The sequence below is a fragment of the Dipteris shenzhenensis genome, chromosome 27, assembly GCF_047967505.1.
Source record: "Dipteris shenzhenensis isolate YYH24624 ecotype China chromosome 27, Dip_SZ_1.0, whole genome shotgun sequence".
Lineage (NCBI taxonomy): Eukaryota > Viridiplantae > Streptophyta > Polypodiopsida > Gleicheniales > Dipteridaceae > Dipteris > Dipteris shenzhenensis.
The window spans coordinates 19,226,558-19,245,502 of record NC_141622.1 but is presented as its reverse complement, the minus strand read 5'-3'; the positions used below and the strand labels follow the sequence as shown (position 1 = coordinate 19,245,502).

Below are 18,945 nucleotides of genomic sequence, written 5' to 3'. Positions count from 1 at the left end.
TCATAGTTACATGATTCATTCATTATGATGTTCAACATTTTGTTTGATTGGGGTATGCACGCCTGATTTCTCTAATAAAAATTTGATGCCTCCATCCCTTTGCTGTGGGTTTTGGCGTGTAGCTTCTGGTGCTCTTGCACGTGCACAACCATCTGAAAAGCCGTTACAGACTCTGGAGTATAATGATATCCCACACACTCAGATAAGAAGAGTAAGCTTTCATAAATTTTGTTGGTGGGTCATGAACACCACTGTGCTCTGGTCTGTTTTACATTCAGGCATGCTGATTTTTGTCACACGATAATCAATATTTTCCTCTGTGCACCCATTGGGGTTCTGTAAGTCAGTTTGTAAGTGTTCTTGCTCATGGTTGCAGATAGCAGCTCAAAGACTTCTGTTATCCAAGCAAACCATTCCTCACTACTACTTAACAGTTGATACCCGTGTGGATAATCTTCTGTCGTAAGTACAACTTAATTTCGCTAAAGTTGGCTTTTATTTAAAGCAATGCTGATTTCTGATGGCATAAAGCTTGGCAAGTTTTATTAGTGGCTCCATACATGGCTCCAGGTTGAGGAGTAAGCTGAACAACCTTCAGGAAGCATCAGGAGGCAAAAGGATTTCAATCAATGATTTCGTTTTGAAGGTGTATTTTCTATCTTTCCAAGGTATCAAAGAAAGAGGAATCGGACAATACACATGTTATTGTCAATAAGCAGCAACCCAAAGAAAACCATGGTTGTATGTAGTTAGTTGTTCTGCAGCAATCAGCTCGGGTTCCAGTAGCCTTGTACTACTGATGTGTGTAAATTAAATTGTGTAGGCTGCAGCAATGGCTTTGAGAAAAGTTCCAGAGTGCAACAGTTCTTGGACAGATGATTTTATTCGACAGTAAGATAAACATTTACAATTTGGAAACAGCTTCTAGAAGTGTGGATAGATCTCAAAAGCTACCTTCCCTGTTCTTCTAAATTTTTGTACAAGTTGCAAACTGAGAACGGGAATAGTTGGCTGTATTGTGAACAGGTATCGTAGTATAAATATCAGTGTTGCTGTGCAGACTGACTTTGGCTTGCTTGTACCAGTAGTGAAGGTGAGAGATATCGTAAATAAAATTGTAGATGTTTTGAGGGTAGCTTATCAGGATACGTAATCTCAAGTGGTCATTTCTTTGAAGAAAAAACAGGAAACCTTACGTTCCCTTGTGTGTCCAGAGTGCTGACACAAAAGGGCTGGCTACAATTGCTGAGGAGGTCAAGACATTAGCAGATAAAGCTAAAAAGAACAGCTTAAAACCGGTTGACTATGAGGTAAGTCAGTTCACACTATTTTAGTTGTATTTAATCCTCCATCAGGTTAAAACTAAAAAGAACAGCTTAAAACTGGTTGACTATGAGGTCGGTTCACACTATTATAATTGTATTTAATCCTCCATCAACTAACTTCAAAGATTTCCTTTGTACCCTACAGGGCGGGACCTTCACAGTTTCAAATCTGGGAGGGCCATTTGGGGTTAAACAATTCTGTGCTATCATCAATCCACCTCAGGCTTGCATTCTTGCAGTGGGTACAAGTAAGTTGCTCCCAATTTTATAATCTCGTTGCAATTTTTCAAAATTTTCTGACAATTGAAAATTAATATATCGTTTTGCAGCATAGTAGACAGTAAGACCTCCTATCATGGCATGTTTGAAAGCCATCTGGATGAGTGCTATTGTCTCATTGGATTGATTTTTGATGCAAAAAGAACAAGGGGGGACGATGCTAGTCACTATTTTGAATGACACCTAATACTCGTCAAGAGCCACTATGTATCATACCAAATATTTGGTTTCTAAATTCTTCTTGTTAACCTAAATTCCTTGGTGGCTACCTTATTTATAATAGCTCTTAAGAATCCCCTTTTTTTGGGGTTAGTGTTGTTGTGGAAAAGTTAAAGGGTTGTAGTGTGGATTTTGGGAGTATAATTGGATGTTCTACCAATTGATGCATGCTGCAGTTTTCTGGCATTTACACTCATTAGGTTTTCAGAAGTCATTAAAAATCAAATCGTATTTGTCTTTGCATGTGCATGTGCCCTTGCTTGTCTCTCTTGTAGGACGATTAGCGTCTTCCGCCCTTTTTCCAGCACGGTTCCATTTTGCCTCTGTGTCAATGCACCTCTCTTTCGAGGCTCTGAGATCCTCATATTTTGTCTCATACTACTTTAAAGGGCATGTGTTCGTACGTTTGCAATGTTGGGTGCCCACAGAACCTAGCGGAGCTTGGGTTTCCCATGTCGTTGTTCCTTACGAGCTTTAATGGCTTGCCACCAAAGAGTGGCTGAAGCCTCAAATGAAAGGGTCGTGAATTCAATTTTAGCCTACTAGAAGTTTGGATTTTTGATCACCATTATACTTAGGAATAGTCAAAAGTTTCTCACCCGATTGGATCTTATCACGTTTTCAACATCCATGTGAACCTTCATGAGAGGAAGAGGATGGAGAACGACAATGCCTGTTCTTTCTTTCACATTCTCTCAACCATCAGTGGCCAAATCGTTCTTTTTTTTTTCCCCTTCTTCTGATCTATGCTTGGAGACTTTCCTGAACTAGATGCTTATTGCATCAAGCTACACATGTATTCAAACTTCTTTCCATGTCTTGTTTGACATTTAGAAGATCCGAAGGTTCAAAAATTCCCTATACAGGCATATAGCGACATCTTTTGTAAGTATTAGTTCAACTACTTATTTTAGAGGCTCTAAATAGATTCAATAGAGTTCCTTCTTGTTCATCATCACAAGAGCAAACAAACACATTTGCATCACCACCAAGCAATTATCTCAAAACATAACCAACTTATAGAATTAGTTTCGATTACATCTGGGTCCAAGATAATTAGCACATTGTAAAGACGAGGTCTAAACTAAAAGCTACTTGCTCATGTTGAAAATAAAAAAATGAAAGGCTTTGGCTATTAGGAGCAACATAATAACATACTATGTTTTGTACCTGGAATGCTAATCTCCGGATTAGCGGACCTAATCCATAGGGGGCATTGGGATTAAACAGACTCGTCAGCTGGACGCTGGATGGTCAGGCTTGGATCATGAGCCAAGGCTCTTCTACCTTTGTGGCAGATGCAAGATGCCAGGCTTCTTGTGGATGGGCTTTGGTGGTATGGGATGCCATGGTCTTTTGGCACAAGCTTGTGGATGTAGTTTGAATTCATTCCAACATGCCTGGGGCTGGTTGGGAGGTGAGTTTACCTGCCCCATGATTGTATTTTACCAAGAAATACTATGGTTGTTATTAGGGCTAGATCGAGGCGGGATTTGACAGTGGTATTAGAACCTCTTGGGACCTATGGGTTAGGGAACTCTCATATAAAAGAGCATCCCACTTTAATTAGCATACCTAGCTAAATATAGTTGACTGGCCCTTAGTTATTGCGCACGGCTCTAAACCCTGCATAAGCTTGCCAATCTTAATCCAAGGGCTTCCTAACCCTGTTGGATTAAGTCCACTAATCGAGAGATTAGCATTCCAGGTACGTCACATTGTTACCCTCGTCAAACGTTTACTCCTAAACGAATCACGGGAAGTTCTTCTCTAAAGTGGCAACTGACCTTCAAGATGAGTCTTCCTCTAACCTATCCTTCCACTTGATCTTTAACTCTAGAATTATCTTATTTCCTAGTTCTATTTCCTTGCAATCAATTACCTTTGCAGGATATATAAGTCAGGCCTCAACTTCCACAAGCTCTTGGGGAGAAATAAGATTGTCCGCAGCCCCAAATACCTTTTTCAGTCTACAAACATGAAGATGGGATGAACTTTTACTTGCGGAGGCGATTCTAGTTTATATGCCACTTCTCTAATCTTTTTCAAGATTAGAAATGGCCCACAATATCTAGGGGATAATTTCTCTACCCGTCCAGTCCTCAATGTCTTTGAATCTTTAGGTATTTGCAAGTATACCAGCGTCCCTTTGGAAAACTCCCTCGACGAATTTTGCCCATGCTCTATCTTGTGCAGTCACCAGCATCTCTTGCATATTTAGCAAGAAATCCTTAGGTGCGTCAAGCTGAATACCTTTCGATCCAACCGTCATTGGAGATATTCCTACATAAGCATTCATGGACTTTACCGAATAGCTGTGTTCTTACTACTTGGGTGAATTCCACCATTGATAGATATTGTTCCAATCCGATGACCTCTTGGGAACATATGCACGAAACATATCTTCCAAGACTTGATTTACCCTCTCTATTTGCCAGTCAGGCTGAGGATGATCACCTAGAGAACTTTGGATCTCTATCACTAACTATGTCACAAGACAATCCATACAACCTGAATAACTGTTGAACAAATTGATGAGCTAATTCAATAGCTTTTAAGATTGTTCTGGTAGGTAAAAACCTTGCCAACTTGTCAGTCTGTCCACCACAAACCAAATAGCATCGTGCCTCTGTTGGTTCTGGAAATCTCTCAATGAATTCCATGGAAATGCTCTGCCACTAATAGAGATCTCAAGAGGATGAAACAATCCTCCAGCCTTCAGGTTTTCTGCCTTATTTACCTGACATTGCTGGCACTTTACCACATAATTAGGAATTTCAGTTTTCATTTTAGGCTAGAGTCGGTGTTACCACATCATAGGTTTACTGAATTTCTGGGTGACCTGCAGTAGAAGCGTTGTGACACTCAAAAAAACAAAATCTCTTTCCTAATCTACAAAATTTCCTAAGTAATATCAAAAGAGATCATTCATCATCTGCTGAAACAAGGGCATTCGGAAGTCCAAGGGAATACACAAAACTTGCAATGGCCATAGTGTTTATGAAATCCTATCTTAAAGATGTCCATATCTAGTGATAACCAGTATGCAAGCCAATCTTCGTGAAATAGGTAGCTCCTTGCAGCTTACCTATATGATCATCTGCCCTAGGAAGGAGATATCTATTCTTGAGTGTAACTTTATTGAGTTTTTTAATAATTCAAGCTTATCCACTAATTTTGATCTTTAAATCCCTTTGCTTTCTTATTCACTTGAGGACAATTACTCCTTAAATGTCTTTTCTGTCCCCAAAGGTAACATCGTCCCTCTATAAATTGAAGAGTTTGTTGTACTGTCTTTGTTCGCTTTGATGTTGCATCCCCGGAGTATGAGTAGGAACTCAGGGGTTGAGTCTGGTTATCCATCAAGAATGGAAACCTGCGTTTCTTTCTCTGTGGCATGGTGTATATGATCACTGTCAATCACGGGTGCAGGCACACAGATTATCCCAGCCGATTCTCGATGGTAGCAAGCTCTCAGAATCCAATCATACGTGAAAGCTCCTGCTTGCAAAATCCACCAAGCCCGGCTCCTGCTTGCAAAATCCACCAAACCCCAATTCCCTAGATGGATCTAGTATGCCACATGTCTTCATTCTAGGGTACCTCTTAAATGCATCTTTTCTACCCCTCTCTTGGGATACCATTATTCACTTGCCCCTAGGCACATTACACATTTAATGCATTTAAGACCCATAGCCTTAGACCCATTTAGTCATTGCCTTGTCACCTTCATCAAGGACCTTAATATTAATCCTTTTGACCATTAACATGAAGCCCAAATAAATACCATACAAACATTGATCCTTTATAGGAAAATATCCATTGACCCTTCCGAGGTCATGTTACCTCAACTTGAGCGTAACATTCCTTCCCTCTTCAGGCATCAGCATCCTCGATGATAAAGTCCGGGAACACTCTCCGTAACTGATATACGGATTCTCAAGTAGCTTCTGATGGAGGTAAACCATGCCATGCAACCAACGCCGTGGGTATCTTCCGATTGCGTACTTCCCTTGTTCCTCGGTCCACGATTCTTGTTGGTTGCGTCTATCTCCTGAAACAAAACAACACCCTCGATTAGTGAGTCACCTGCATGCAAAAATTTCTTTAAACGAGAAACATGAAACACTGGGTGCACCTTACAACCCTATGGTAATTGTAATTTATAGGCCACCTTGCCTATTCTTTTTAGAATTAACCACGGCTCATAATATCGGGGTGAAAACTCAGCACACTCTTCTGCAGTCAAAGACTTGAAGTGCGAAGGAACTGTGAGAAAAACTTTTTCTCCTTCCTTGAATTCTCTAACGGACCTGTTTTCATCTACATACGCCTTAGCTCTATCCATAGCTTGGCGGATGTTAGCTCTGGCAAGTGCTAGCATTTCCCGCATCTGAACCACAAAGTTCGCGGCACTAGGCATTTTCTAAGGTACTCTAACTGTAGTTGGATTTGTTGGTCTATAACCATAGTTCAGTTCAAACGGATTGAACCTTGTAGAGGAATGTTTTCTATCATTGTAGGCAAATTCTAACAGTGGCAACCACTTGTCCCATGTATGTTGCCTCAATGACACATATGCTCTAAGCATTAAATTTGGTTGATTCTCTCCGTGTGACCATCCGTTTTTGGATGATCCCCACTACTCATTCCCAACTCACTCCTTAGTGTCTCAAACATTGTAGTAAAAAAATGATTGGTAAATTTAACATCCCTGTCTGACACTATGGATTTAGGTAATCCATGCAGACAAAATATATGTTTAATAAGCAAATCCACCACTTGCGGGGCACTAACAGACTCTCTAGTTGGAATGAAGTGAGCCATCTTGGTAAGATGATCAACTATCACAAGGATAGAATCATATTCACCTTGTGTCGTAGGCAGACCTACAATAAAGTCCATGGAAATGCTCTCCCACCTACCTTGTGGTATTTCCAAAGGCTGTAAAAGTCCGGGTGGCTTCACCCGTTCTGCCTTACTTGACACGAAAAACGTCACATATTCATGAATATGTTTTTTCATTTTTGGCCAAAAGAAGTTTCACTTCACGAGATCGTATGTTTTCTCGACTCCTAGATGTCCCACACATGGGCTATCATGGCATTGTTGAATGACTCTCTGCCTGAGATCATTTTGATTAGGTACTACTACCTTGCCATTTCTTTTCAGGATACCATCTCTTATGGTATATCTTGCATAAGTTTGGCTTTTTTTGGATGCCAGGTCACCCTTTTTCCCGAGTTTAAATACATGAGCTTTAGGCCAAAGGCTTTGGACGAACTCGTCCACCTTTCGAGTTTCTCTAATCTCGGTGATTAGAGCACTCTCTAATACCGTGAAACTCATATTATGCATAAAGCGTGACAACGCATCAACAACTTTATTATCCTTCCCTCTTCGGTACTGAATCGTCAAGTTAAACTCCTGCATGAGTTCTGTCCACCTAGCTTGGTGGCCTCTCAAGTCAAGTTGTTTACAAAAATGTTTCAGAGTATCATGATCAACATCAACAAAAAATTCTGATCCATATAAATAATGTCTCCATGTTTTCAAAGCATGGACAACAACTTATAACTCTAATTCATGAGTTGGCCAATTTCGTTGAGAGGAAGAAAAGCTTCTTGCTTTCAAAGGCTACTAGCCTTTGCTCTTGGAGAACTGCTCCTACCCAATGCCACTTGCATCGGTTTCAATGAAAAGCTGTTTCTGGGGATCAACTATTTTTAACACCGGTCCTGAGACCACAGCTTGCTTTATGGTCTTAAAACTTTCTCGTTGATTCTGTTGCCATATAAAATGTACTTTATTTGAGGTCAAATCGGTCAATAGCATTACTATTTCGGAATATCCTTTGATATGCCTTCGATAAAATTGAACAAATCCCAAGAATGATCTCAAAGCGGTCAAACTCTGAGGGATAGGCCAAGTCAGTATCGCAGCCACTTTCTTTGGATCCATTTCTACCCCCTCAGGAGTAATAATGAGTCCTAAATATTCAAGTCTTACCATACACAGTATAGTTTTCTTTTTATTTACATGAAGACTGGCTTTCCTCAAAGTATTGAATCTATTCTTAAGTGTTCGTGATGCTCAGCAATACTTTTGCTGAAAACAAGAATGTCGTCAATAAAATGTACTACAAACTTCCCGATATACGGGCGTAGTAAATCGTTCATAAGCATGACGAATGTAGCCCGAGCATTGGTAAGTCCAAACGGCATTACCAAAAACTCATAATGTCCAAACTTGCGTCTAAAAGTGGTTTTATGCACATCCTTGGCTCTAATACGGATCTGATGGTAGCCACACTTAAGATCAATCTTGCTGAAAATTATGGCCCCATGCAATGTATCTAGCAAATCATTGATCCGAGCCATCGAATACGTGTGCTTAATAATGCTCTGTAATCTATACAGAGGCGAAAAGTATCATCTTTCTTTTTCTTCAATATCACTGGCGAAGCAAAAGGTGAGAAACTGGGCTGAATTTGCCTCAGCTTGAGGTATTCTTCCAGTTGTCTTTGCACCTTCGCTTCTTCGGTAAAACTTAACATATAGGGAGGTCTATTTACAGGTTCTGCCCTCGGGATTAGTTCAATCTTATGTTGAACATTCTGCTCTGGAGGTAACCCATAAGGTAACTCATCCCTAAAACAATAAGAGAATTCCTCTTCTATTTGATCAGCCAACTTAGCCATCTCTCCATCTTGGGTAACATCAGTGCTTGTCGAAGGACCATCAATCGGCTCTACCGATGCTGTACAAAGAAACAAAAACTCTTCTTGAGCTTTTCGAACTTCCATTACGGAAACCAGCGGTCCTTGATGTATATCTTTTTCACCTCGTAAGACATACAGCACATCATTTATCTTGAACTAATAAATGTGCTTTTCCAATCTATGGCTGGATTCTTCCTAAAATGCCAAGCCTTACCCAGGGCTATATCTGCGTGAGCAAGCTTTGTCATTTCAAAATCAAGCTTCTCTGCATAGTCTTGAATTCGAAGTTTCAACTGGGTAACCCTTTGGTGTCATATTTCAGTCGAACTTCCGTCTGTCATTCTGATTGTGTATGCATAGTCAGATGGGCTAGTCTTTAATTTCAGCCTCTTTACAAGCTTGAAATTAATTACATTGTGCGTTGACGCTGAGTCAAAGAACACAATGACGTCATGATTGGCTACTTGTCCCTTCATCTTAATTAACTCCGTATCGTTAAAGGTTGTATATCCCGTTGCTGCGGGCTTTGATAAGATATTATCAGGTGCACTGTTTACTAGCTTAGCAACAGACACATATAACAAAACAGGTACTGACCTTTCAGAAGATCCGGCTAGTTGAATCTGCATGTGTTCTGCTCTGGGACTTTCCTTCATTTCCACATCGCATTCTGAGACCACCATCTCAGCCATCCGATGATCCTTGTTTCGTGGACAATCTTTCCACTGATGATGCTGAAGGCACTCAAGATAGAAGCCTTCTCTCGCTTTTTCTCTTTGCTTTGAGTTCAAAGAAGAATTCCGGGCTTCCATTGATGTTACTTTTCTTTTCACTCCAATGGTGGTACTTGGTTTAGAAGGATTCTCAACTGGCTTCGCCTGCTTGGCTTGGCCACTAGGCTGTGAGGCACTCCCTTTGCTAATCCACTTCTTCTTAAACCCAGTTTTCTTCGGGTACTCATACCGAGCCCCAACCTGTACAAACCCACTTGGTCTGTTTCCTTTGGCATCCTTATAGTTTAGGGCTATGGCAATTGCTTCATCAAGCGTGCTCGCATACCTAGCCCAAACTTCCATCTTGATCCTATCATTCAGTCCAAAGATAAAATCTTTTACCTGCATCGACTGAGGTAGAGATTCATAAATTTTCATTACACTTTCTCTAAACTTATCAGTGTATTCAGCCACTGATAAATTTCTCTGACGAAGGTTCCCAAGCTCGGGATGCCTCGTCAGGAAGTGTTTTCTAAATTCTTTTTTAAACCCCTCCCAAGTAGTGGATGCCAGTCGATCTTTATGTTGTTTTATCCACCAAGGACCGCCATCTATCTGCTGTCTCATTAAACATGTGGGTGGCCTTGTGGATTTTTTTTCATATCATTCATGATTTCACAAATGGCGAAGGCTTCGTCTCATTTGTGTAACTAGGTCTCTATGATATCGGAACTACGGTCATACATTCGACCAAAATACTTATCTAGCCTATAATTGGCAATATTAGGCACCTTAGCTCTCCTAGGCTCGACCGTATGAACACTGGTTTTGGGCTCCATTGGAGCATTACCTTTCTTTTCATGAGATGGTCTAATAGACATACTATGAACCATTTTTCTGAGCTCGGTTTGCCCTACATTTGCTTGCAATTGTTGAGCTAAAATCTGTTGCAAGGCATCCTCCAATAATGTAATTCTACCAGACAGTGTATGGCTTGTGGGCGCGATACCTGCGGGGTCGGCCGAACTCCCGATTCTACGGGGTCTACCCTAGAAGAAGCTTCTTCAACTTCCATTTAGGTTGATTGGTGTTTTTAATTTTAATTTTTTTACACACACTATATAAACTGTAAATGCAAACTGTCACAACTTTTCTATGCTAGGGAATGCCTGCAATCCAAACAACTTCACAATTGAAATAAACACGCTTTCCCTATACTAGGGAAATATATGCAATCTTTAGTAATGGGAAATAACCAACCCCACAATAAAATTTCAAAACTCAAACAATTCCAAGGCATAAAGAAATAGAAAGCTCCCTAGTCCAAACTTCAATGTTCAGGTCCCTGATTGCCTCCTTTCGACACCATGCCACTTCGACATATCCAAATCCACTCAAAAGCGCCTCCAAACTGGTTTTCCGTCAAGTTCTGTCCAGTTATGGACGAGAAAAAACGGGATTCTATCAATGATCGACGGAAACTCTTTAATCAAATTTTTTGTCTCTATCTTCCTCTAGCACACACTCACACTATTGCGCAGTTTCATTGGCCTCCCGTAATTCAGCACTTGAACATTCCTTATTCAAAGAAGACCATCGACAAGGCTAAAGTAGGATCATTATCTGCAAATGGACGTATTTTGCAAGAGGACGCTTGAGAATATCCTGTCGTTGGTACACGTGGAATAAATCTCCAGATTGGAAGACGACTCAAAATCTGATCCTACACGTGAAATCACCCGTCACCTCCACACTGCATACGTTATCCTTCTTCAACGTACGATGCATCGTGACCAAATCGCCCACGTTCCCTGAATGCGATTCCAAAGTCAACTAGCAGCGTATAACTTCCCTCTTCATAGAAATCCTTGTCCTGGTTGTCATGTTGTACAAAGGCAATTCTCAGCTTGAGCACCGCTGCCTCCACGACTACCTCACCATAAATTCTGCATTAACGCCACTAACGTCCTGTAGCATATCTCTGACAGCAAAGGCTCAGGAAGGCGTTAAGAGGGTTGACAATAGCGTTCAGGCCTGCTGCATTGTGCGATTGATTTTTGAGGACGGGCTTGCTACAGAGACAAAGACGCTGGAGGCTTGTCAGTTCTTGAGCCTGATAGTTCCTATCAAAGTCTATTACTCATCACGCTCCAACAAATCTTCCGTTGGGTGTCACGATGACCAGCCACCATCCTCGGCTTTGATACCAAATATACGCTCCATGAACGTACAACAGATTCGCATATATATGATCGCTGTCAATCACGAGTGTAGGCACATAGATTATCCTCCCAGCCGATTCTTGGTGGTAGCAAGCTCTCAGAATCCAATCGTACGTGAAAGCTTCTGCTTGCAAAATCCACTAGGCCCCAATTCCCTAGATGGATCTAGTATGCCACATGTCTTCATTCTAGGGTACCTCTTAAATGCATCTTTTCTACCCCTCTCTTGGGATACCATTATTCACTTGCCCCTAGGCATATTACACATCTAATGCATTTAAGACCCATAGCCTTAGACCCATCTAGTCAGTGCCTTGTCACCCTCATCAAGGACCTTAACATTAATCCTTTTGACCATTAACATGAAGCCCAAATAAATACCATACAAACATTGATCCTTTATAGGAAAATGTCCGCTGACCCTTCCGAGGTCATGTTACCTCAACTTGAGCGTAAGAGTTCATGGGCGGTTGTACCTTTTGTGAGCTACTTCCCTTGGCCATAGTATCATGATAAATCTTTGCAAACAAAAGTAATTGCATCCTCGAGGTATTTACATTGATTATCCCCTCACTTGGAGTTTGTGCTGCTGACCAAGCCCATTAACAAAGAAAGCATACATAGTAGTAGGAGCTACATGTGGTGCTTTTTCTTGCAACTCCCAAAACCGTTGGAGATATGTGTCAAACATGAGAGTACTCATGTGCGAAGAAGAGACTTTGGCTAGTACATCCACCTTATCCTCAGATTGAAGAAATTCAAATTTGAAGACCACTTAAATTCTTCCCACATTGTTGGTTTATTTCTGAGTTTACGCCACCAGGTGAAGCCTTTACCCTTCAACAACCCTTGGGCCATTTGAATCTTAATCATATTAGACAAGGGCTGAAAGGAGAAGTGTACCTGCCATTGATTTAGCCAAGTCTCCACACTTTCAGGTGTACGCTCTTTCTTCCCGCGAAAGGCTCAGGAGTAAAAGAGTGTGCCAAAGGTACATTCGCTCCAACTTTCTAACCCACATTTTGTTGTCAAGCCAGCAGCTGCAGCTTGCAATACTGTTACCAAATGACTTTGGCCTTGTTGTCTGTCTCAACCATGTAATAAATCCCTTGATGCCTTGGATTACTTCCTGACAATGCTTGAAAATCCCACATCAGCTGTGTCACCTAATCCAGTCGCTCTAGTACATCATACTTGGTAATAAAGCTATGCAAGTTTTGATCCGAATCCATCCATGTCATCGTCCTCAACCTAGGTTTGAGCTTGCACAAGGTGAGGCTGCTCCCTTGCTTGTGAACTCTCAGTAATAACTGAATTCTTGCACGTGAGTGATGGAAGAGATTGAAATAAGTTAAGGGAGAGGTGTAGGAGATAGCCTGCAAGTAGAAGAGTGGATGAAGAGGAAATTGGAGGGGTGGAATCTTTATAAAATCAGGAAACAAGGAGCGATTCATGAGGTAAGGGGAGGCTGTATCGATGCTCATCTGATGTGGAGGAACTGAGCGCTCAATATCTAGCTAACTAGGAGTGGAGAGGGACACAAAAGCTGAGAGAGAGAGAGAGAGAGAGAGAGAGAGAGAGAGAGAGAGAGATGATATGATTGTATTAAATCCCTCTTGAGACCCTATGGGGCTGATGTCCACTATTAAAGTAGATAATGGTCAATTACAACCGTTGAAATAAAATTCCCACAAATCTTTCTACATTGTGAGTATTTGCTGAGCTGTTTTTTGTGCTACTCCAAGAGCTTTGCTGGGGTGTTCCAAGGTTTCTTTAGGTAGATTCCAAACTTCTGGGCTCGCTGTTCCAATAGATTTTTTCAGATTATATCTATTGTTCCCATGATTCTCCTTGATACATGCGTATGCTCGACAGTTAAAGAGCACGTGCTGCTCATCTTTGACTTTCCCTGCAGGGCAGATTCTGCATAACCTTGCCTCTCTTGGAATCCTGGGCGGCATCCAAGGAGAGAGATATTGTAAGCAAAGCATGAGCAGTGCATTTCATGCAGTTTACGTCATCATTTATTTATCCGACAGTTTTTTGCATTTGTTTATATTACATTTATTTTATATTTTGTGCACATGCTATTGATAGTGTGTCGAGATATTATTATGACCAAATTCTACAAGAGCATGATCACCAGCCTCAATTTAGAGAGACATTTTAGTGCAGATATCAAATGATGTTTGATTTTTTAAAAGGGGATAGGCTAGTGCAGACATCAAACGATGTTTGATGTTCCTTAGTGAGATAGGCTAGTGTATGTGGTGGATATCTTTAGAGCCATTCAGAGGCTTGAGAGCAGTATAGAGATACAACCTTTGGTCATACAGAGACCACAGCCTAAGCCGAACACAACACTTGCAAGGTAAAGCAAGCCAAAAGCAAAAGCGAAATCTTATCTCAACTGCGGACATTGTGACATGTAGCAATCTAGGTTGATTGTGATTAGGTCAAATAATGCAGTCAGATCTAACAAAAAAAAGGATGTAACTCTTACTCTAGCAGGGTCACCCAGGTAGGAAACAAGTCTAGAACAGGTTCAAGATGTTGTGTAGGATTGTCAACCAGCAATAATGCACCAATTAGTGACCAAAGCAGGAGTGATCATTGTGGTTGGTCCATAATGGCAGTGTTATTCTTTAGGAAGGTAGTAGGGGCTGCTTCAGCATGGGGGGCAGATATAAGGGTCACCTCCCAAGCTATTGGAGAATGATGGTATTAAAACCAGGGAGCAGGCCTTGTAATGTAATGTGCATGATGATATAAATTCTAGTGGAATTGCAAAGCAGAAGGCACGGGGCGGGGCCGCTCACTAAATGTTTACCTTGTTTGTTTTGTCATCTTATCCGTATTTAAGCGTTTTAATAAACATGCACCCAGTGGGGTTGTAAATATGAACAACCCTATTCAACTTGATTTATTTGGAACAATTCTTATGTGCAATTTGATTTTCTGAAATGCTTTTCCCATCAGACTTTGTCGCCATTTTCTTTTTCTTGGATGTTCTTGTAAAAAAAGTATGATCAAGACACAAACTTTCATTATGCTCCAAATACTCGTCTGAGGTTGTGATACATTTTTAAAGGTTCTTTTTTGCAAGAATAGTGTGCTAGGCCGATCTTCCTCTTTCAAGCATCTTATAATGGGTTTCGGACATTTGAGAACCTTTCCTGATTTTCTCGAGACAATTTGCAGTCAACAAGACATGTGATAGCTTAAGCATTGGTTCTCATTGTCCTTATTAAGACTTTAATTCAGAATCTCATTTTGGTAAATTTCAGTCACTCTTTATGAGCGATTGGAATGTTTCTTGGACTCTTCTTCATCAACTTTGATCTATTCCCTTTTCTCATGCTTATATTCTTTGAAGTGTTCGTACATTGCCAATGATTTGTTTTCTAGATTTGAATTATAATCTTACCAGCCAATGATGTATATTTCTCATTGAGTACATTTTTTCTTTATTTCACAAGACTGTATATGTTTGCTTCTTCTGCAGCTGAAAAACGTGTTGTAAGTGAATTGGAAGGTGAATATACAACAGCTGCATTTATGTCAGCCACATTGAGCTGCGACCACCGAGTAGTGGATGGTGAGCTCCTACTGTTGGTTTGGTTTGCTCTTACACCCCTGTGATGTCCTATATTTCACGTCACCTTCATTTGTTAGTGTGACTAGTGTTAAATTCCAACTGTCATGTGCCTCAGGGGCTATTGGAGCTCGTTGGCTTGGTGCTTTCAAGGGATACATTGAGGATCCGGTTACCCTACTTCTTTGAAGGATTCGGTTCTGACGTCAGTTTTGCATTCTTCTAAGATGAGTTGTATTTTTTTGGCATACAGCCTTTCCACGTCTGTGGTTGTTTAATAATGGCACACAGGTTACTCTCACTAGCCTCATTCGCTATTCTGAAGGTGAGTTCCAGTGCTGAGGTGGAGGATAATGGGCGAATTGGCTAGACCAATCAGTTGGATTTTTGATGGTCAAAGAATACCACATCGTGGCAGGTCCTGGGTAGCCTATGCTTGTATTTCCGTCAAGTTTTTTCTTCACAGTACAGGTGAAGGATCTTCAATAAAAGCGCGATTAGAGTTGTAAGTAAAATACTTCTTGGAATGCCTGGATCAAAGGCTCTGTTGTCAACATATTCTTTGACAATTTCTAATAGCTTATGTGCTGTTGCCAATGTGAGTTCCCCTTTTTTGACTGTTGAAGGCTTTTGCGCTACTATCTTTAAGCTCATACTACATACTCATTGCTGATTTATGACCTAGTATGTGTTAAACCTTTTGGTGAATTGCGTTAGTATCTGGACAGATGTTAAATTCAGACGTTGCAGCTCATTGTGTCTTGGTATTGTGTGTTAATCCCAATTCCCAATTCCCCACTAGTGTTCTTTGGTATATAGGGACTTAAAAGCTCATAGGTGTCATGGCCAATGATCCTTGCTGCTTTGTCCGTCCTTACTAGGATTGCTGTGACCCATGCATAGTGAAGCTTCCTTCTATACCTTTTGAGGACCTTCATTCTTAAAGTGATGTTCAAAACCCCCATTCTACGTGTCCGCCTTCGTACAACGACAGAATCTGCATTAGTTTGGACCTTCATTCACCCTTGGGCAGATGGAAAACATTATATAATAAATGCTTCTCCAATACATCACTGAAATCGGCTGGACTAGTTGGTAAAGTGCTCAAAACTCCGGTTGATGGGCCGAGGCACGCTGCTGCATGGGAGCACCTTGAGACTGTTTTTGGAGCGACATGTGTGCTAACCCTTTCTTTCTCTAGGAATGGTTGCCTCAATTTAGATTCTTACATTTTCTCGATAGGAGTAGGATTAGGTTCTCAATCTCACTACATAACTCAAGCAGCTGTTAAGATGTTTAATTCTGTTAAAGCCTTTGGCTATCTTCATGATTAGATCAAACATTTCCACTTGCTAATGTTTGCAGTCTTCCATATGAAAAATATTGGTCTTATGGGTTTGAGAGGTAGCACCTTGCTCTTCCCCACCCTTAACTAGGGTCACCACCTTGCTCTTCCCCTCTCCTTCAGCTTGAAGTCTTCTACGAGTGGAAAGTCATGCTACATGTTTTAAATGAGAGAGAGAGAGAGAGAGAGAGATTTCATTCCTATTTTTTGTAAAAGATTTTGTTTCTTGATTGGCTTGTTTTTTTTTTCTTAGTCACCTTCTTCCTTTCTTCTTTATTTCTTATTTTCTTTCTCTTTTGTTTTTTGTTTTGTTTTGTTTTTTGACGTATTTTAGTAAGCATTGGGTTTGCCCAAGAGACTCCACGGGTCTTCAGAAACCCAGTATAGCTGCTTATGCTTGGGCACTGATGAGGACATAAGTGTTGCTTTGCTTGCTAAGTATGTCTTCCTTTTGTTTTTCATAAAAGTTTTTGTTTACCTCTTTTTTCTTCTCTTTCATTCTCTCTTTTATTTTATGTGTAGATTTTGGTCTTTAGGATAACAAAAAACCTAAATTTATATGATTGGACATATTCTAGTATTACAGTGGTATGTATACATGTTTCATACTATGGGGAGGTAAAATGATAGATTTTTCAAGCCAATCTATTTATGTTACGCTTCGTTATGGGAGCAAACAACAATATAGACATCTCTCAATAATCTTTTGGATGTGACATGCAAGCTTATTATCTCTCAAACAGGGTTTACATCACTTTGCATCTGAGTGCTCCCTTGAATTCGTTTTTCTTATAGCAATAATGAAGCTTTCTTACATATCTGATCAAGTATCCGTCCATGAATATCGTATCATGCTAAAATCTCCTCAATGATACAAGGTTAATCCTTGAGCATCATTGAACACTTTAATGCTTACCAGTCCCACTAATCTATACCACTGTACTTGGTTTTACTCTCTTCTTTGAGATTGGGTTGGGCTATGGTGTCTTCTTGGTTGTATTATCTAATATTTTGTCCTTCTTATAGCTTCTAAGGCTCTTGTTGTTCGAACTTGCAAGAGCTATGAGTCTTCTTTTTTTTTTTTGTTCCTTAGATGCAAAGGAAGCACTCTTAAGGATTGTCTCTTTTCTTGGGGCGCCAAATCAATATATAATATGTTACTACCCTCGTCCAAAATCCAAGGTATGGGGGGACATGGCCCATATATAATATGCATGGATTTCCTTTAAAATTTTCAAATATGCAAGGGAAAAATATAGAAATTTCATGTCTCCCTTCTCACAAAATATAGGGTATATACCTTGAAAAATATGCAAGATTTTAAGATTTGACATATTTTTCATAATATGTGAGGCCCAAGGGGAGGTCTTTTGGATGAGGGTGGGTAAATAAAAAAATACGCTAAAATATGAAAACCCATCTCCTTTTAAATTAATGTAACTTTTTCATATGTTACTCAAATTTCAAAGTATGAAGACATATTTGAAGCTCTTTTAGTGTAGAATACAACCATGTTAATTTGAATAATTTTTACTTATGGCATATTGTTAAAATCATCTCAAACTCAAGATTTTGATAGGTTTTCTTACTAAAGGAAGTTGGCGTCTCAAGTCTCTTTTTTGTGTACATGGAGAAGGGGATGGTATTTTAGGTAGACGACCACTACTAGAACCAGATGGTAGGGAGGGAGAATAGTTAAGCAAGAGAAGGGGATGGTATTTTAGGTAGAGAACCACGACTAGAACCAGACGGTAGGGAGGGAGAATAGTTTTTACTTATGTCTTGGGCATTTCAAAGCTAAGGTTGATTTGCTCTTTCCTTGGCCTTATACTTTTGTATCTCCTTCAAAGTCTTTAAGATCTTACTTATCTTTTAAATACTAACTATGCATGAGTATTGTCTCTTCAAACTTGTTCCTTAAGGTTTTTTTTTTTTTTGCTCCCTTTAGTACTATTTGTTTTTTTCCAACGTACTATATCTAGACAAGTATTCTCTTTTTGTTCTCTTTTTGTCGGCAAATGCGATGTTAGGATATGGTAAGCCTTTCTCCTTAAGCATGTTCGTATTATCTGGAGAGATTGTTTCTACATGGCAGAGGTAACAAAGCAAATTAGGAAAGTTCATTGTGTTCTTAAAGGCATGTAGCAATAAAATTTATGCATAACTTCTCAGAAAAATGCCTTGATGGTCATAAAAATTTATAAAGTTTGAAGCCAATTGATAGATGCTAATAGGTAGCTTCTAGGGAAACATTATAACTTAAAGGATCTAATTGCAACTGGAATATTGAAAATGAAAGAACTTAAAACCCACATTGATCCTAACTTAAATAAATTCATAAAGTTTTTTCAAAGGAAAGGAGGAGGGGAGGGGGGTGCTTGAAGAGGGCCTAGAAAGGGCCTACTTGAAAGCATGATAAAACACTTATTTTAAGGCCACAAAAATGACACATGGCCTATGGATCTACATGGAGGCCACCAACGGGACCTTTAAACATTGACCTTATGTGTTTTAGAGAGTGGGAGT

The 18,945-nt window shown here is 40.1% G+C and overlaps 1 protein-coding gene across 3 annotated transcripts in view; it reads left to right on the top strand.

Moving 5' to 3' along the window:
* LOC147883990 (dihydrolipoyllysine-residue acetyltransferase component 2 of pyruvate dehydrogenase complex, mitochondrial-like) overlaps nucleotides 1-15,703 on the top strand; it is an 88,340-nt gene extending 72,637 nt beyond the window's left edge. For all 3 annotated transcript variants that reach the window (XM_087398123.1, XM_087398124.1, XM_087398122.1), the window contains exons 9-17: nucleotides 123-211; nucleotides 377-462; nucleotides 571-646; nucleotides 824-891; nucleotides 1,027-1,093; nucleotides 1,215-1,310; nucleotides 1,471-1,573; nucleotides 14,985-15,077; nucleotides 15,193-15,703. In XM_087398123.1, coding sequence (XP_087254249.1) covers nucleotides 123-211; nucleotides 377-462; nucleotides 571-646; nucleotides 824-891; nucleotides 1,027-1,093; nucleotides 1,215-1,310; nucleotides 1,471-1,573; nucleotides 14,985-15,077; nucleotides 15,193-15,263 — 749 coding nt within the window. In that variant the 3' untranslated portion in view covers nucleotides 15,264-15,703. The remainder of the gene's footprint in view (nucleotides 1-122; nucleotides 212-376; nucleotides 463-570; nucleotides 647-823; nucleotides 892-1,026; nucleotides 1,094-1,214; nucleotides 1,311-1,470; nucleotides 1,574-14,984; nucleotides 15,078-15,192) is intronic.
* The last annotated feature ends 3,242 nt before the right edge of the window (nucleotides 15,704-18,945 follow it).